This window comes from Rhea americana, unplaced genomic scaffold, assembly GCF_003343005.1.
Source record: "Rhea americana isolate MKP2758 unplaced genomic scaffold, rheAme1 scaffold_48, whole genome shotgun sequence".
In the NCBI taxonomy this organism is placed as follows: Eukaryota; Metazoa; Chordata; class Aves; order Rheiformes; family Rheidae; genus Rhea; species Rhea americana.
The window spans coordinates 3,939,832-3,958,508 of NW_028186623.1; the positions used below are offsets into that span (position 1 = coordinate 3,939,832).

Sequence of the window (18,677 nt, forward strand, 5' to 3'; positions counted from 1 at the left end):
AGCTCACTGCTCTCACAACTGTATGACTGCTCGAGCCCGGGGGAAGAAGGTTCGGAGGGTGAAGGGGCTGTTTTCTTTTTCTGCCCCAATAACCTGATTAGGTTTGTGAGCAGTGCTAGCGGGATAGAAATTTCTTCACGCTACACTGTCTGTTTGTGTTTGATTAATGCAAATCTTCCCAGGGCTCTAACCATGCCCCAGGCAGTGTGATGCCTGCCACTCTGTTAACAAGCATCCAAGCCACCACATGCAGCAGAACGAGCAAAGAGTCCTGTTTTAGCCTTTTCCATAAAACCATCTAATTCAACTGAAGCAACTTTCGGTGATTTGATTCAAATTACCATTCCAATTAAATTCTGTATCTTCCCCGACTTATGGTTGCTATTGAAAAGATCAAATTGCAGCAAACCACTTAATAAATTAATAGTAGTTTCTCTTGCATTCCACCAGTTCTCAAGTATAAGTTTTTACAGAGCAAACTCACCACAACTTCTGTGCTGCCCAGTCCAATATGTGCTGGTACCAAATATAATCTGAAAGCCACAACTTTGCCAATGCTACAATTATGCAGCAGACAGGAAGCCAAAGAACTCAACTCCTACCCCTACATCTCTCTGCTCCACAGCTCTAAATATGCAATAACTTCCCAGCCAGAGCATGTATTTTCCATGCCTCTATCTTTTCCTGTGGTATGCATTATCATTTTCTAAACAGTAGTAAGCTGYATTTAGTTGGTTCTCATTTTGAAACATTTGCTCAGCTTCTCATTTTCTAGGAACTTCACAAATTAGAAAAAAAAAAAAAACAGTTCTTAGAAGAAAACATTAACAGAAGAAAGGCAAAAAATCCCAGTAAATAGCTAGCAGTTCTGATATTCACCGGCTAGCACCTCTTCTTCAAGCAGTCCTACCATACATCCAAAACAGAGAAAAAATAGACAGCAGTTCATTCTCTTTAAAGCAAACGAATATAAAATCACAAAGAGCTAAGGAAGTGGAGGAAAAATAATTGCAAATCCCAGTGCAGAGCTTCATATCCACTTTATTCATGCCTGAGAGAGAATCACGTGAACCAAACAGCCACTGCTAAGACACAAAGAGGGTGTCAAAACAGGAATATTTTTAAACATGGTCACATTTTAAAATTAAGAATTTCCTAATTCTTCTCCCTAATGCTCCTCAGTATGTAAGTAAAACGTATATAAAACAATGACAGCAGGCCAACATGCCTTACTCTACTAAAACACATTTTGCTTAAAACATTGTTTCTCCGATTCTTCCATTTTTCTGTATAATTAACTCATTCACTAACYGCAGCAGTCAAAACAAGGTACACCACAAATAGAGCTTAGAAACGCAAGTCAGAATCACGTACCTATTCTCAGATCTACTCCCCTCTCGAGAAACTCATATTTCATAGCTGTKTGCCTCAGTTTACCCTCCAATAAAACTAGGTATTATTTACTGCAGAGAAATACCACAAGTTTCATATTTCTAAGCCATTTTACAACTCTAAGAACAAAAATGTGTAACATTGCAGAGTATTATTTATTAGATCCTTGCAAAACTCAAATTCCACTGAGCAGAGACTGCTAGCTTTTTTAAAATTCGCAGGTGAAATATTGAACTTGAAACCTTTTGGGTTAGTGAACAAATGGAGTAATACAACAGAAATACACTACAACCCCGTTGTGCCTTTACATCAAACGGGGCATTTTCAGTTTCTTTCAATACAAAAACTCCCTTASTGTCATCAACACATGGGAGAAAATTTTACCATGAATCAATCTCAAAAGCTTCAGAAGTAGACATTGCAGCCTTTTCTCTCCATTTCTACATTCCTGGACAATAAAAAGGAAAGGAAGGTAAAGAAGACACAGCAAGAGATGCTGCTTTTCACATCACTGAAAAAGAAACAGCTGCCAAAAACAGGAGAAGGATGGTGAATGGTTCTTCGTCTCAATTAGGCAGATTTACTTGTCCTTAAAAAAAATGGGTAATAAGGCAATTAATCTACATTTGAAACATCACAACTGCAAGCTACAAGTCCTTCTATTTCAAGATAAACTTTTGAGAATTTCTACATCTCTCTGTTCTATCATTCTCTGTCAGCTAGCCACAATTTTAGTCTCTGCTCCTGCCCTTGGATTCCCTACTGACTGAAAAATGCTTCACTTCTTGGCCATACACAAATCATATACCCTGAAATCAAAATAAGCAAAGTTTTTCTTCTTGTTAAATAACAGTATTAGCAGCTCTTAGCTGGTTAGGAAGGGATATGGTAAATATTTACGCAGAATTCACAGACCTTTACCCCAATAAGGAGCCAGGCATGGGAAAAGAACAGCTTCCCAGAGCTCCATACAGCGGAAGTGAAGTGGTCCCCAAGGGATGGAGTCCACACCCCTGCAAAAAAAAGAAAACCTATGAAGCTGCAACAAGAGCTCTGAATTTGATCACTACCACTGTGGAGTTTCTACAATAAAACATCAGAAGGCCTGAATACACTGAGGACTAAGCATCCTGTCTGCAGCCTAGCTGAACAAGCTGAACCTCTCTCACAATTTGTGGGAAGTTCAAAGAGGCCAGGATGAAGAAGTCTAACACTTAAAAAGAACGTCGTTCAAATACTACCAGGAGACAGGATGAGTAGTGGCGAGTATGGTGAATGCTCATTTAGTGAAAACTCTTTATATTTCGTACATGTGCACTGTACTAAAAGCAAGCCTCCCCTTCCAATTTTCTCTAGGAGAAAGGGGTCAGAGCTCTCCTACTTCCATTTACAGTGGCACTTCGTTCTTGTCGCTGAAGAGAGCTGCAAACCACAGCTTGCTTTCACGCCTGTGCTGCTGCGCTTTCAGCTCATGCACCTTTTATTTTTCCTTTAGATTCACCTTGGTCTCTAACATCTCATCTTCACATGACTGATACCTGTTCTTCAATATGGTTTCTGACTGTAACAGCACACACGTTGCTGCTTTCAAAGCACAGATCACACTCTTTCAGAAACTTTTATTGGCCTGTAACATCAACATCTCACAAGCAGCTTCTGACTTAAGAAATCTTATGTCTRGCCACTTTTGGCATATTTTACGGAAAACAGAAGATGCCTAACAAACGAGTTAATGTTTCATTTGAATATCTGAAGCATGCTGCACTATATGTCAGCGGAAGTTAAAGATACAGAAGCTTCCTCTTCAGAATTTCTGCATGTCACACTAGACAATTTAAGAACTACTTATGGCACACAGAAATCTAATTTTGCAGTACCACTACTTGACATATACAAACCTTTTATTATCCCACCTCCTTAGAAACATGCCTGAAGTTTTCTGTACCTCACTCTTCTATTTTTTGAAGATGACTTGCAACACAGGAAATTGTTTTTTGCACTAAGAAAGTAGATCAACAATTATCAAAGTGGGGACACTATCCATATGATTTAACCCCATCTTAAGTATTCATCCATTCTATCCCATATCCGTACCATAATCTTTTAAAAAAGACTGGCAAGAGAAGTGAAGGCAGCACTGTGAGGTAGAGAAAGTAAGTTACAGATATTTGACATATAGAATGTAACTGGCAAAGAAACTTAAATTGAATGCTATCAACCCACATGTAGGTAAGCAGACAGACCTGCAAGCTTTCAGGTTTCAGAGRTGTCTGATGCAAGGGAGTTATTGAAGAGGTTTTAGATGAATTTTAGAGGTTTTAGAGGTTCTCATCCTAGATGCAGGATGAGAACCTCCTGTAAATGCTCTTCAACTTTCTAAGTATATTAGCAGCTTCAACATATAATAAGTACACAACAACAACAAGTATATTATACAGCTTTAACACTCACAAGACGGAATTACAGGGACAGGGATCTGCAGAATGACACCAAAATATAAATGAAGAACCAACAAGACAAGACCAAATCAAATATAGGATAAAAACTGGAGAAGTGCTACCCACTAAGGAATAAGYAAGGGCATTTTAGAGGTTAGAGATGTTGATAAACCGAGCAGGGTGGAAAAAATGTAAAAGTAGGGGTAGAAGAGAAGAAAATACAACAGCTCTCAATTTATTACTTCAGGCAGGACCCTATTTATTATGCACCTCACTGAATGATTCACCATAAAAACGCTCTAGCTTTGCTCTAAGCAAAACCCACCTTCTGGGCTCCAGCTAGCTGACTAAAAAGCACATATCAGCACAAGTTAGGATTAGACCGGCAACCTACTTAACAGAGTCAATCATTAAAAGACTGAACCACATCTGTCTGTTTTTAATGCATGGCTGCACTAACCCTGAGCAAAATGCAGTGCTTAAAAAAACTATCTTCCAATACGAAAACTCCCAAGTCATTAAAACTTAAGTACAGTTTTTGATKGCAAATATTTATTAATAATAGATATTATTGAAGAATCAGCTAATCAAAGAAAAAAATTAGAAGCACCCATCATTCTAAATTGCAACACAATATGCTATTTGATAATTTTCTACAGATAATAATTAAAATGACAAAGTTCTGATACAAAACGGAAACTGATTAAGAGATGGTGGTAAAGGCTGCTAAATCTGTGACACACACACACACAAAAATTCTATCCATAAAAGCAAAAAGTGAAAATTCCTTTACGCTCATCTTTCAAGTCTCTCATGGTCTGGGATGACTTCTGGCACAGGAAAATAGATATACAGAGCTTCACTTAAAGCACATTTCCTTCCTTGATCTTTTACCATGAACAATTTTAGAAGGCATTAAACATTTTAGAACAGCCTATATAAACAGATTTCTGCTTATCCTGTCATTGAAGTTAGTTCAACTGACTCCAGTAAGCCTGCTACRGAGAGTTAAAAAGCGATGGGGGAACCCACTCCAAAATACAGAATCCATGCCAGTCGCTAAATTCAAACTTGAACCAGTGCCAAAGAAGCACACTAAAGCAAAGAGGGAGAACAATAATTCTTGTATGGTTAACAATTTCAAAAGAAAGAAAAATGGAAACAGGAGTGCTCCATTTTCCACGACAAAAATCTTCTCCATCTATAGTAAGCTGCTAAACACAGTTGCTAAAACTGTGTCATAACTCAGAGAGATCAGAAACCAAGACAGCTAACATGATTTTAGMGTTCAATACCTTCTTATGGTGCACTCCAAAGCTGGAAACTTTCAACAATAAGTATTTTCAGACCTAATAAACTCTACCAACTGCTCGTTATATACCAACAATCAGCGGGGGGGAGAAAAAAAAAGTAAAAAAAGTTTGACTCATCCTTCCCCAAGATCTCTGAAGGTCTTAACTCACTGTGGATTCCATCCTGCCCCAACTTTACACTATGATATAAATCAAAAGATAAAAGACGTGAACTGCATCAAAAAAAATGACCCCATAAGCACAGGACAGTACTATCATCACTGTATTCCACGTTTGAAATCCTACACTTTCACCTTCTAAAACCAGGAAAAAAAAATGCAAGGCAGCAGTACCTGTATTCACAGCCCCAGCCTCCGAAAACGCAGAGATCCATTCCCTCAACGCACTAGCACCTACTTTCATTCTCTCACCCCTTCAGTGTAGCAAGACAAATATGACCACTGATACTCAGAGTTCACAGTGTTTYCGGATATTGTATGATACAGGCCAAATAGCACTTCATGTTATCTCCCCTAGAACTAATTTTATTTCTGAGTTTGTCCTATTGACAACTTCTCCTTTGCCCTCCAGCCAATATATAATCAACAGTCTTTTCCAGGGCTCTCCATCTCCCGATTCACAGCAGATGATCACGCACAAAGCACACCACTGAAGCCATTCAAGGGGCGAGGAGATGAGTAGGAAGAGAAAGAAGGTTTTAGACCCTGCCAGACAACTTTAGCATTCTCACTACATCAGKGCAGCTGCCTTACTTTGAAATTCCAACACATAGCTAGTTACACCAGTGTAATTATGTTACATTTCCTTGAAAAGGCAAGACTTGTCTTTAATAGTGCCTGCTAGCTGATTCATCTGAATTTTTTAATCTTTGCTCACAGGCTGAGAACTGTATGTTGCCCTTCAAGAGAGACTTCCTGCTTTAAACTCTGGAGAAGCAGCAGTTCTAAAAACAAGAAATCTTTAGCACAGTAACTGCAATCACCTTTCAGCTAACACTTGATCATCAAACTTATGAAATATATATTTATGATTTSCATTTTAATTCCGAGTTTGATCTCATTTCTATTTACTCAGAGAATACAAGCAACTTACCYACAGAAGCCCTTCTGGCTGCTCTTATCAGCTAAATCTGAGAGGCATCCATGCTTGCAAGAAATCTCAACTCCCTCGTGTTTTTATCAATGCATGCTCTAAATGTCAATATACAAACATTTCTCTCCAGTTTCCACTGAACGCATTCACTACCCACGAGCAGTTGTCCACAGTCAATTACACTCACAGGACTTAAAAAAAAATGCATATCACCATAACCAACAGTTGATCTGAAGCAACTGAGGTGATTCAAGTTACTGCATATGCAAGCAACTCACAGACATAAAAACCGAGCACAGGTCACTAGCAAAACATATCAGCAATCAGTGCATTAAATCAGCAAAGAAAACGATATTCGCTTTAAATTTATGAACTGCCTGCAGTAAGGCAATTTATCGACTGCAGAAGCCTGGGCAAAAAAAYGAAATGGTACACATGTAATCTGACCAACTGCAACATGGAAACCACTTGGATATCAATAGAAGTGCTTTAATCTAAAGTAAACATCTCCACATAATAGAAAAGTGAGACAAGGGGTAAAAYAGAGGATGGAAACCTTGAAGATGGAATTCATCTGCCACTGGGCACTTCTTCCTGCGACATTATCATGCAAGTGAATTGAGTCAACTGCCATTGAGAAACAGATCCTGGGGCCTCAGTGACAGCCAAAGTATTTGCCACCGACAAAGGCCTGCCCCACAGATTCGTTATTCCTGTGCCAGATTCACGCAGACTGACATCTATATCCACTGCGTACACAGCTGGAGAGGTGATATACAGACAAAGGGAGGATGCAGTGCTCAAGGATTTGCAGAGCACACAACCACCTCCAAGAAGCCTGCTCGCTTTAGCGCGACTAAGAAAATATTTCTTAAAATCCCACAGGAAACAAACTTCCCATCTTTGGGTCCCAGATACTTGAAAAGGCTTCTCATTTCCATAAAGCTTATCRCTATATTTTAAATTTACTACCAAGGTAAACTGATCCAGACAGGATTTTCAGAGGAAAATGAAGAAATTTCACACAAGGATTTAAATAAACGAAGTCCCTGAATAGGACAGTTCCTGTTGGAAGTGTCCAGAGTCCTCAAAACTCACTACAATTTTTTTCTTTAAACTTCACTTGTATGATGTTATTTTTTCCTTTTTACTTAGCTGTTGAAATGCTCTTTCTGGGCCAACTTCACTTTTAATTTCAGATATTTACTTTTWWAAAAAAAAGAAAAAGGAGAAGTACCAACATATTTTGATGGAGTAAAGTTCTGCAGTTTTCTGAAGTAATTTACTGATCCAAGGACTCAAAAGAACATTAATATTCCAGAAAGCACGTTATAGATCTGAAGGAGCCATTTCCTCCGTGTATGACTAGCAACAGATGGAGCAACATTTTCAACACCCTACGAGCCACTGTGATGCTCTTGCCATCGCAGTATATAAGCAGGCTTGGTGAAACAGCCTCTCAAGCAGTAACAGAACCACGATGATGGGGGGAGGAAAAAAAAAAAAAAAAAAAAGAAAAAAGGGAGTGGGGGAGGAAGGGATGGGAATTCCAGACAAAAGCATTTAGATTTGCAGATTGCCTGAAACTCAAACCTGTTGCTGCAAGGTTATTTCCTCTCTCCCCTTCCATCTAAGCTTAATTAACTGCTTCTGCTTTACAAGTGACCCAGAGACATGCTGAGAGAAACAGCCTCCTCCAAGGAGGCTGTCACCTGCCAGGTTACACTAGTGTAACTCACAACTGCACAGCACATTTCACACTGCCAGGAAAAAAGCATTTTTCTGGACTAACCCACAGTCTGAGTCTGGATTACTAAACCAAAACAAGGCCAGATTCTCTCTCTCTGAAGTGAGATTGAAAAGCATGGGTGAACAGGTGCAGCACTAGAAAACACAGCTAATGTCTCACTGCTGAGTGCAAAACCTGTTAAGTCTACTAAAAGGAAGAGGGAGAGGAGGTCAAGGTTTACTGTGCAATACATAGRGCTGAAGTTGCATTGGTTAACATCCAAAGTAAACAAAACGCCAGCATTTAAAGCTATCACTACATTCCTACAGCTCTTCGTATCAGAAGGAAAGAAAAAGCTTTTTTTTTTTTTAGTACTACGAGTTTTTATTCTCACAATAATTTCCATAATGTGAATGGGGTGAATATTTTATATAATCATAGACATGACATATTTGAGCATAAAAATTGGACTTTCAATACCATTCAACAGGCTGCAGTGCTCAGCAAAATTATACATACAAACTGTTCAGTAAGTATTATTAAACTCGTACAKAAAGGCACCTGCCACTGAAGCAGCTCGACTAGATACTAAAAAAAATTCTCTTGGCTCCTGTATCCACTTCTGAACTATTGCAAGATAACTTCTACTGCTGAAGTTCTGCAAYACAAGGGTAGAGAAGTCTGTGACAGAGGTATGAATTTAACCAGTGCACTACAGATCTTGACACATCCTTACAGCATGCATTGATAAAACAAAGAATATCCCACAACAACTGCAAACGTCTCTCTCTGCAGTATCCCCACACCACCTTAATCAGCCAAAATGATTGAACTTGTTGGTTAGCTAAGATCTGATCTTCGCCCACATGAACCACTTCCGCTGCTGAAACCACAYGGCCTGCACAGGGCAAACCACAACCTATCATTTTGTGTCTCTCAGACTGCAAGAACAAATTGCCAACTTAAGAGCTGAAGTTCATCCTTACGAGATCTCTAAGCTATCTCAACATTTTTATTCTCGCCCAAGCAGTATGTCAGATCTCCATCTGTCTCCCTGCTTCTCTATCTTCCCTCAGAACGGAGGGACAATCTCTTCTCCCCAACCACACACATTTGGGGAGTAATATAAATTCATTCTCTCATCGTCATGGATCCCCATGACTATGTTTCACAAAGTTATTAAGATGCTGTCCATATAGTTCAGGTTAGATAGTTATACAGTCTGCTGCAGAGGGAAAACAAAACAAAAAAAAAATCCTTCTAAATCCTAAAAATGATCCGATAAGAACAGTTTACTTTTGGCTGAAGTCATTGCCTAATTTGGGATACTGCATAGTAAAAATTTTTTGAGAGAGTGGAAAAAGCTATCCTATCTACACAGATCAGAAAAAAACATTATTTTGCTACCTGAAAGTACCAACTTTGAAAACCACTTAACAAAAGAACAGTTATCTTCATTGTGGACCAAACGCTGTCACACGGGAATGCTGTCATTCAGACAGGAGCAAAGTTTTAGAAGGCATTACAATTACTGAAAGATTTTTCTGGTCCTGAACAGCACCCACATAGCCTCATCAAGGGAAAGACAGCTACTAAAGATGCGCATCTTTGGTCCTCTGTAGGACTACTCAGCAGTGCTCTGGTCCTGGTATGGTCCGTCAAGGTCTCTTGCCTTATATTAGTGAGTCCTTTTATAGCTGATAGGTGCCTTTAGAATGCACTGGCAGACAGGAAACCTCTCTCATATTTGGCAATTGCCACCAGATCTCCCATTTCTCTCCTGCTCATTCATTTCCTATTGACTTTATTCTATCTCACACTGCAGCTTTTTTATTTGTCCCCCTCCCTTTGTCCTCCCCTCCCCGCCTTGTCCATTAGAGTTTCCCTCCCTTAATTCTCCCCTTTAACCTTTCTCCAATACTTTTCTGGTGGCTCTGATCTAATTCCCTACTCATCCGAATGCTGTTTTGCAGCCAGGCACAGCAGAGGCATCCAACGGTGCCTCTGTCCACAGGAGTTCTAAGAGGAGATGCCTCATCTGATGTGCTGCCAATAAGCTACATTAAGAGCCACTATCGTAACAGAGTAAGATGACTTTCAAGAAGCCATCAGATACCTTCAGGTAGACCTGCAAGTTGAAGCCTGTACGTTTATGGGAGTGGTGGACTCTAAATCCCATGCCTGTCTTGGATCAGCCGAGTGCTTTACTAAATAAAGATGGGCCTTTTCCTCCAGACTAGGAAACGCTGTCTCAGGTCAATTCAGGTCCCACCTAAGCCTTCCAAACCTCTTCCAGAACTACAGTTCATTCAGGACTGCAGAAAAGCATATCTAACCCTCCACAGGTTACTGCCTCACACTGGAAAGCCACCTAAGCACTCAGTAAAATGACTGCCTGTGATAACACAAACCAGTACTCACAGTCTACAAATAAATTCAAAATCAGCTTCTCACAATGGCTTGAATTAGCTGCACTGCTACTCGATTTCAAGCAAGAACAGTGCTTAGATAAAAAAAATCAAAAATAAAAAAACATAGACTTTCACCAATTTAAGACCTCTAATATACATTTCAAGAGCTCAGGAACAGACGAAAACCACTTTTGAGTCTTGCCCGCATGCAAACCACATGTGTTATGCCAACAGAGCAACCAAGAACTTCCATAACCATGCAGTCTCCCCTCGGTTTCTAGCATCAGTGCTGTGACTTCCTTATAACCACCATCACATGCTCTTTTGGTTAACTCATGCAGTACAGTTCAGGTCATCTTCTACATCAATTTGTTCTCTCATTGTAAAAGTTTTAATTTTTATGAGCCCCTTAAATGAACTGAAACCCAAGAGCCTCATCTAAGACAGTATGTACTAGTAGCACGCTAGAGTCCTGCAAGGGACACTGCATACCCTCAGTGGGACATCTGACAGCATCCAAGTAACTAATATGATAATGACCCAAACAGATTAGAACCAAATTATTTTAAGTACAGGAGTTCCCTTACTAAGCTTAAGGTCTTTTCCATTGCAGGTATTCAGCCCCAAGAATGACACCATTCATTTGCTTTTTCAGTGACAGCCTGATTTAGAGAAGTATGTTACCAATTGACATCACAGAGACCAGAAGTCCCAGCGTTGTCAAAACAAAGCTTAAAATAGCTCGGCAGATAACTTTTAAGAGTGTGCCAACTAATGTAAACAGACGTTACTTACTTACCATCAGTCTTGGCTAAACAGTGTAACTATTCAAGAAAGGGTTCCTGCCCAAGTTGGTCTTGTAAGTCAAATAGACAAAACACAGAAAACAGTCTAGAAAAGGATGCAGAGTAATAACAAAGCATAAATGATATTTAGCATACGTTTTGTGAATGCCAGAGTCTGAACACTGTTTGTTTTATTTTTACTATTTATAAATATGCTTACATTTAAACATAAAATAAAGACACTGCTTTTTCCTGTCATTTAAAAATGTATTTATTTTTAAATGTTTTCATATTTTATTTTAAAATATGAGTAAATTCTGTTTCTTCCTACTTTTTCTAAACACGTTTTTCCTATTTTGTACTTCTTGGTATCCTGTCTTGTACTTTACTCCCCTGAAAGTTTTTAATCATATGTTACAGGTTTTATATTCCTTTTCATTTTACTAATCACTCTGACACAACTTCCCCATTCCCATTTTGAGCCCCTTCTTACATTGAGACATTATCCACGTCCAGGCTCCTGACTCTTGCTTTAGTCAAGCTGAGGCTTGAACTAACATTTATACTCTTTAAACCTAGTAATTATTCAGAGCAGGGTCACAAAATACAATGTAACATAGTATCTCCTACCAGAAAGCATGTATTCAAATATCAGGAATAGGGCAAAAGGAAGGAGAATACTCAGGCATAGGAATAACTACGGAGTCTTAGAAATGCTCAGAAGAGCCTCTACAAGAAGCATTTTCATTAGCAACTCAGAGGGCCCACTCTAGAAGCTCAAGGGTAATACAAATGGGATGCATTAATAAGTCTCTTATTGATAATTTTCAGAGAGGAAGACAAGTATTAAATTAATAGCCCTACAGGATAAAGCCCTGAAAGYGAGAGCCGAAGCTTATCTTTCAGGCAGCACTGCTAACATACTTCCCTGTGACCCAGAAGGACCATCCAGAGGTGTAAGCAGAGAAATCAGTCTCCAGAMTATTCCTCTTTGGGGCACTTTTTACAGCTTAGTCCGAATAATGCTACCCAGGACTCTGGTGTTGGCGGAAACCCATGTCAAAGCCATGTTTATATAAGAGCAGAAGGCACTGAAGCTCCTCACTAGGCAAAATTCACACCTGAGGCACAAATTCACTAGTAGACCCCACTTCTGAAATAAATCAAGAGATTTTAGCATATAGTCATGAAACATATGACATAATTGGTACAGATTTCTGCAGCACTTTCCCTAAGCAAATACATGAATACTCTCACTCTTCTACATCACCTTCTGATGAATTATCAAACGGTAGGCCTAAATTGTTACTTTTATAAGATGACATATAGCAGCTCAGAGCATAAACAGAAGACTGCCTAGATTTCCAGTAGGAAGACTGTAGTCAGTGCCCTCACTCTCAAGGACAAAATCCTTCTCCCAAATCTCAGTTACGCTCATCAGTACAGAAATTAGCTGAACAAAGAATGGTCTAAGATCATGAATGATCATCCATGAAGTTCAAGGACCTCAGTAACTTCTACTCCAAGAGTAAGATATACATCTTTTACAAGGCCATTTCTAAATAGGACAGCAGCAGACATTAATAAATCAAGTTATCTTAAAGCACTGCAACATGTAAACAATTCTCTCCAAGATGAGGAGTAAAAGAAAGAATAGTGAGTCCCTGCATCAGAGTTGTTAGTTGTGTCAAGGCACTGCTAGTGTTCAGATACGATGGTGACAAGTCACAGATTTTCTATTGGACTAGCTATTTTAGGCTGGAAAAGTCAGCGCTCCCTCCATCTTGCAGCAGAGTTTGCACGTTTCACATTTACCCAGGCCTCCACGGATATGGCTTTGACAAGAACGGTATCCGAGGAGCTCACGTTATCACCAGACTATTTCGCTCGGCTTTGTATGCAAACCCTCATACCTGCTAGGTTTTTCMTAACTATCTCTGGCAAGTTCTTGACTGCTAAATGTATCATAGCCTAATTCCTGTGGACCTGAGCAAGATTTTAAAAAGCCTGAAAGTGAAAAARTCTACAACCTTGTACCATTCCTGAACTAGCCCTTTTTCCCTCAGAAACACTAATAAATGCCATAATCAGAGTTGTGTGCACAGATAGGATTATACAACTGGGCTACCAGATGAAATATCATTCCTGCCTCCACCCAAATAATCATGACGCCCACAGCTCTATTCAAAACTAGAAAATCAAGCTCACCTCAACTTCTGTCTCCAGCAAAAACCTGAATAAACCATGCAACGTGAACTGGTGGCATTTGCCTCTTTCCTAGCCAAGAGTAAACATCACAGATGATGTTCTCTTTTGACAACTTCAGTATAGGTAAATCACAGAATGAGTTTACACACATACTATGTCAACTTCCAATTTCCAGACCCAGTGACGGTACAACAATGGAAAGCAAAAGCAAACTTGCCGTGATGCCTGTATCGTAATTACTCATTTTATCACTAGAAAGAGACTTTCCAGTGCAGTGTATGTTCAATAAGTATTTTATCTTATGAATTTCACGAATTAAATACATGCACCACTCGCAAGGTAATCACATCTAATTATTCAGCAAGGCTAAGGAATGACTTCCTATGAARCTTTTACACTTACCTTATAGAAAAATAACAGCTTTTTCCCCACCCTCTAGTTAAAGAAGAAGTCCCAATTATCATGGGGACTTATAAACAGCCAAAGACAGTGAAAGTGGATCTAAGCAGATTAGAAACAATTAGGTTCTATTTTAGTACCAAGTGAGGAGCAAATCAGCAATTAAAAGCCTCTCAAGGGTAATTATGTGTAAATTCTACTGCTCCTATTTTCCAATCATAGCAACAGAAACAACAGCACTGTTATAAATAAAATGCATTTGACAGCAACTGCATAGGAAGAGTAATCAGTGCCTCAATGAGCTATTCCAAAAGAAGCAAGAGCATCCATACTTTTATAGTACTTTAATAATCAGAAACACAAACTAGATTCCATAACTGTGCAATTGCTTAACTCTACAGTGTGTCTGGAATTGTTGCAGGAAGAAAAATATATTTAACTACGAGAAAAAAAATTCACTGCATTCAAAAATTTCTTCAGTGTCATAACAGGATACAGCAGTGTTCTGATGATCTTTTAGTGGCCAACCGGATCCTGCAAACGGCTGAATTTCAATGCAGCCYCAGCGTGTCTCTGAAAAGAATAAAACCCTTATCTTGCTCAGCCATGTGTCGCCTGCCACAAACTGCAAAACAGAGCAACGCCCAAAGCCAGACAGCCCGCCTGAGCGTGTCTGGGACAGAAGACCTGTGAAGCGAGCGAATATGGACACATTCACATATGATTCTATAGGAATAACAGGGAAAACACCTCCTCCAACGTACTTGCCCTACTCAGCCATCCACTGCGCAGAATAAGGTCCTCAAGTTAGTCTTTGATGACCTCTGTAATCCAATCCCTCCTCCAAAATCTCAACACCTGACACACAGCCCAAAGCAGCATCCAGCAACAAAAATCCAACCTACCACTAATAATTAGATAGGAATTTGAGGAAGAACAAAAATAGAAATTCTCATGCAAAAACAGTATGCTAGATCTCACTTAAATCTAGAGTTGGGTGTAGAGAAGTAGGCACCTTGTCATTTACCCAACCTATTTCAGATGCCTGCTTTAAGCTGAGAACTTGTCCTCTAGGTATGCCTATTTTCTTCCACCATGAAGGCATTCTAGACAAACAGTACTCATACAGATGTCTGTCCCAAAGACTTAAATTATGCAAGACAAATGCCACCTTATGAGGCCTAAATAAATACAGGATAGCTGCAAGAGGATTAAATTAAGAGGGTATAAATATTTACAAATATAAACTGGCAGAGTAATAAGGTTGAAAATGAATTGTTTGATACAGTCCAATGGGCAACAGGATTATGAAAAGAAGAAGCTGACACAGTAAAAGAACATCCTGAAAGAAAGAGGGGGGAGTAAATGTCACTGCCTAGAGTTCTGAACTGCTCATGCCATCAAAAGTCACACAGGACATGGCTATCCTGAACTATTTTTTACTTTGTGCATGTACTTCTAAATCTCGAGGACTATTTTACAAAAGTAGAACTCTTTGCAAAACTCTCCAAAAGCTGGGTAGCCTGCCAGGCACGGCATACATCAGATACTTCCATCTTCTTTTCTGAATAACTTTGCTGAGGAGTCATCATACTCTCAGAAGTCTCAGCCCCTTTTAGTCATTTTGTTTAATACATGGTATTCCCTCATTCCCCAGGGCACTCACTTTCTAAGGTTCGTAAGACTTTGAAGGAAAAAGATGTTAGAAACTATAYTGCCTTGCCAATCAGTTGTTAGATGAGATATCAGAATCTAACTGATACACAAAGATCCCCAAAAAGCATCAGATGTTAATTGGCTTGACCGTATTTCAGCACAGTCTCAGATAATAAAATCYGTTGAACTTTATTGGGGGGGGGAACTATGAGAAATAAAAAGTGAGCTTAAGGAAAAATAATTTATCATATTGGCTATAAGGCAGCACTAAAAGTGGCGACTCATACATCCCTCCTAATTTACAAATACTTAAATATCATAAACAACACAACAATAATGTAAAAGACAAAACACGTAAAAGATCGAACAAATGCAGTCTGGACAAGAGGAATGTCAAACAGCTATCAAAACACATGGTACGATAGCCATCTGAAGCTAAAGGGATATAAAAAAATATTTGCTGTCTATAACAGGGATTTAAGCAGATATACATGTGTAAAATGCAAATATGTAAAGCTAATATGGAGAAAAATGGAGGCCCATGCTGCCTTATTCATGATATCATTTGACGCAGGCACAAGCTGTTTTTTGACTCTGTTTGTATGGCAGTTCCCAACTCAATCACACCAATGAAGGTCACTGATAAATAAAGAGAGAATTAAACATGCAATATGATTTGTAGCATGTGGATCTAATGACACTACAAGCAGAGTTTTATTGCACCTGCTTTCTATTCCAAGTTTAGGAATTGGATCTAAAGAGACAATATAGAAGTTTCTTGGGCATTCTGGGAAAGTAAGCTTTTCATGAATATACTGCTAAGACAACAGTGACAAAAAACACCCACACTTCTATCRAGATGCTGCATAATGCCGCAGATAAAATGAATGAGTGGCCTTCTTCCAGACTCTCGTAAGCAGATGTCATGAGAACACATACACCATCACATTTGGCACTTTGTTGAAAATCTCAGTCAAGAAATGAAAGGGCCACGAAGACCGAACTACCTTCTTGCCGTTAGAGCTGGGGGTCTCTCACGTCAGAGAAGAAGCAAAGTGACAAGACCTGACTTCCCTCCGTCTCCCTAACCATCATACAACTCTGACATGAGAAAGCTSTGATTGCTAAGGCTGAGGACAAAGCTACTTTCCCTGACATTTAAAGTCTTCTGAATCAAAATCTTAATGAAACACCAAAAAGAAAGATGTATTTGACATGACTGAAAGCAACAGGAAATGGAGACATGTTTTGTCTCCACTACGTTTTCAATTTGGCCATTCCAATGCAATAACGGAAAGTATTTCATTTTTATTAACAAACAAATTCCTTATCCTCATGCTTTTCTTTCCCATGCCTCTCCCCAACTGCTTCTTGGTGTAAAAACCCTGTTTCTTTTGACGTATTGCAAGCTGCCTTAAGCCCCCCAGTCTTAAGTACATGACAGAATTCTCACAAGGTCACTGAAACATCACCTTATTTTACTGTCACTATCTCGTACGGTACAGAAGAAAAATGTCCTGGAACTCAAGAACATCTGATAGTATTCACACACATGCATGCAAAAGACAAGTAAGTTGGCATTTTCTTCTGTCACGTACTCTGCTAGTACAAAGAAACATTGCACAATTCGTTTCAAAGCCCTAGTACTCTAAGAATAGTACAATCAAGAACACAGAATAGACACGATACTTCCACTAGAACCATTTCACATTGCTCAAGTACTGTCTATTAATACCCACAGGGTTACRAAAAAGCCTCACTGTTAATGAGAATTAAACTTGGTCTCTCTTCTGCCCACATGTTCAACCTAAAAGGCTCTCTGGCACCCAAAAGCACCATCTTTCTCTCTCAATCCTGGTATACTCCTGCATCAGAATTGCCTGCATTGGACATCTAAGGCCTAAGCAGGCCTTTGTCTCATACACCTTCACACTAGTACCACCAAATATGCAGGATAAAGGAAAAGTCCTTTTGCTTAAAAAGGATCAAGCKGTATCTCTTCTGCTAACTGGAAAGAATAAAATTAGATAGGCACTTCATTTCTATCTCAAAAGCATGTTTTCTACTTGACACTTTTTTTTTTACAATAGGTAAAAGGAAAAAAAAATTCACCTGCTTCTGAAGCATCCCAGTACAAGTGAGAAAATCCCTGACTACCAATGAAATGCACATGGCAGCACCTGCAGAGAGGCCCAGAGGCCTGAGCAGGTATCCAAAGCAAGTAGYAGATTACTGCTAAGGTACTGTAGACACTAGTAAACATTCCTGCTCATCAAGTATCCCTCCTGCCCTCACCTGAAGTGACCTCTCTTAGAAAGGCTACAATGCACTGACCTAAAGAAAAGCAAGTGTATCCTTCACTAACATTTTGAGTTCAAGACTCAAACTGTCCCCTCAACTCTGTCACTTTTCCAGCTTTCATTTCACATATAAATAGTTCCCTGTGTTTTTCCAATCAGGATGAATCTGCCCTGCAACCTGAACTATGGAGTCTCTAGTTCTTACAGTCAGCAGGCTGGAAGGCTTGGAAGCACTTTGACTTGAAATACTTCAGTTACAAAGTTAACCCGGTTGCCTTGACAGGCAGCTACCCCCAGTACGTACAAGACGTCCAGAAACTCAATTTAATCCCACCTTCCTGATCTCTGATGAGAGATCTTTAACACTGTCACTGAAGCCAGAACGCAAAGCACATGAGCTCTAAGCAGCACCCAAACTCTGTAAAATTTTTTCATACTGACCTGTCCGTGATTGTGGACTGTGTGCCACTCATTGGAGCCTTTGGCAAGAAGTCGTATTATCCAAACTGCATTTTATTACTATTGCAGGAATATTAATGAGGCTTTGCACCCCACATGCACTGAGGTTGAGGATCCAGCCTTGCTCCAGAAGAGGCATGCACAGAGGACAATTTCAGTTCAAGGGTAAGGGGAAAAAAAAGAAAGAAAAAAGAAAAAAAAAACAACTCCAAAACTCTTCTTGCAGTCACCCAGGATATCCACACCACGGAAGGGGAGAGGGATGTTTAACAAAAACTCCAGCAAAAAAACAAGGTGCTCCCCGAGAGCCCCCCCCGACCCCAAGGAAAAGGGGGAAAAATAACGTGCACCGGGCAGTAAAGTCTTCAAAAGCAGTAAATCCTCAGACGGTCCGGAGTTGCAAAGAGGGTGCGCAGAGGGCTGGGGGGGGATCCTGCCTTCGGCAAAGCGGCAGGCCAGAAGGGAAAACTCCGGCGACGGCAGCCGGGGCTGCGG

At 39.7% G+C, this 18,677-nt stretch overlaps 1 protein-coding gene across 3 annotated transcripts in view; it reads right to left on the reverse strand.

Annotated features, from left to right (window-relative positions):
- Positions 1 to 18,671, reverse strand: part of ARHGEF12 (Rho guanine nucleotide exchange factor 12) — a 78,047-nt gene extending 59,376 nt beyond the window's left edge. For all 3 annotated transcript variants that reach the window (XM_085316837.1, XM_085316836.1, XM_085316838.1), the window contains exon 1: positions 18,165 to 18,671. In XM_085316837.1, coding sequence (XP_085172963.1) covers positions 18,165 to 18,196 — 32 coding nt within the window. In that variant the 5' untranslated portion in view covers positions 18,197 to 18,671. The remainder of the gene's footprint in view (positions 1 to 18,164) is intronic.
- Between the last annotated feature and the right edge of the window lie 6 nt (positions 18,672 to 18,677).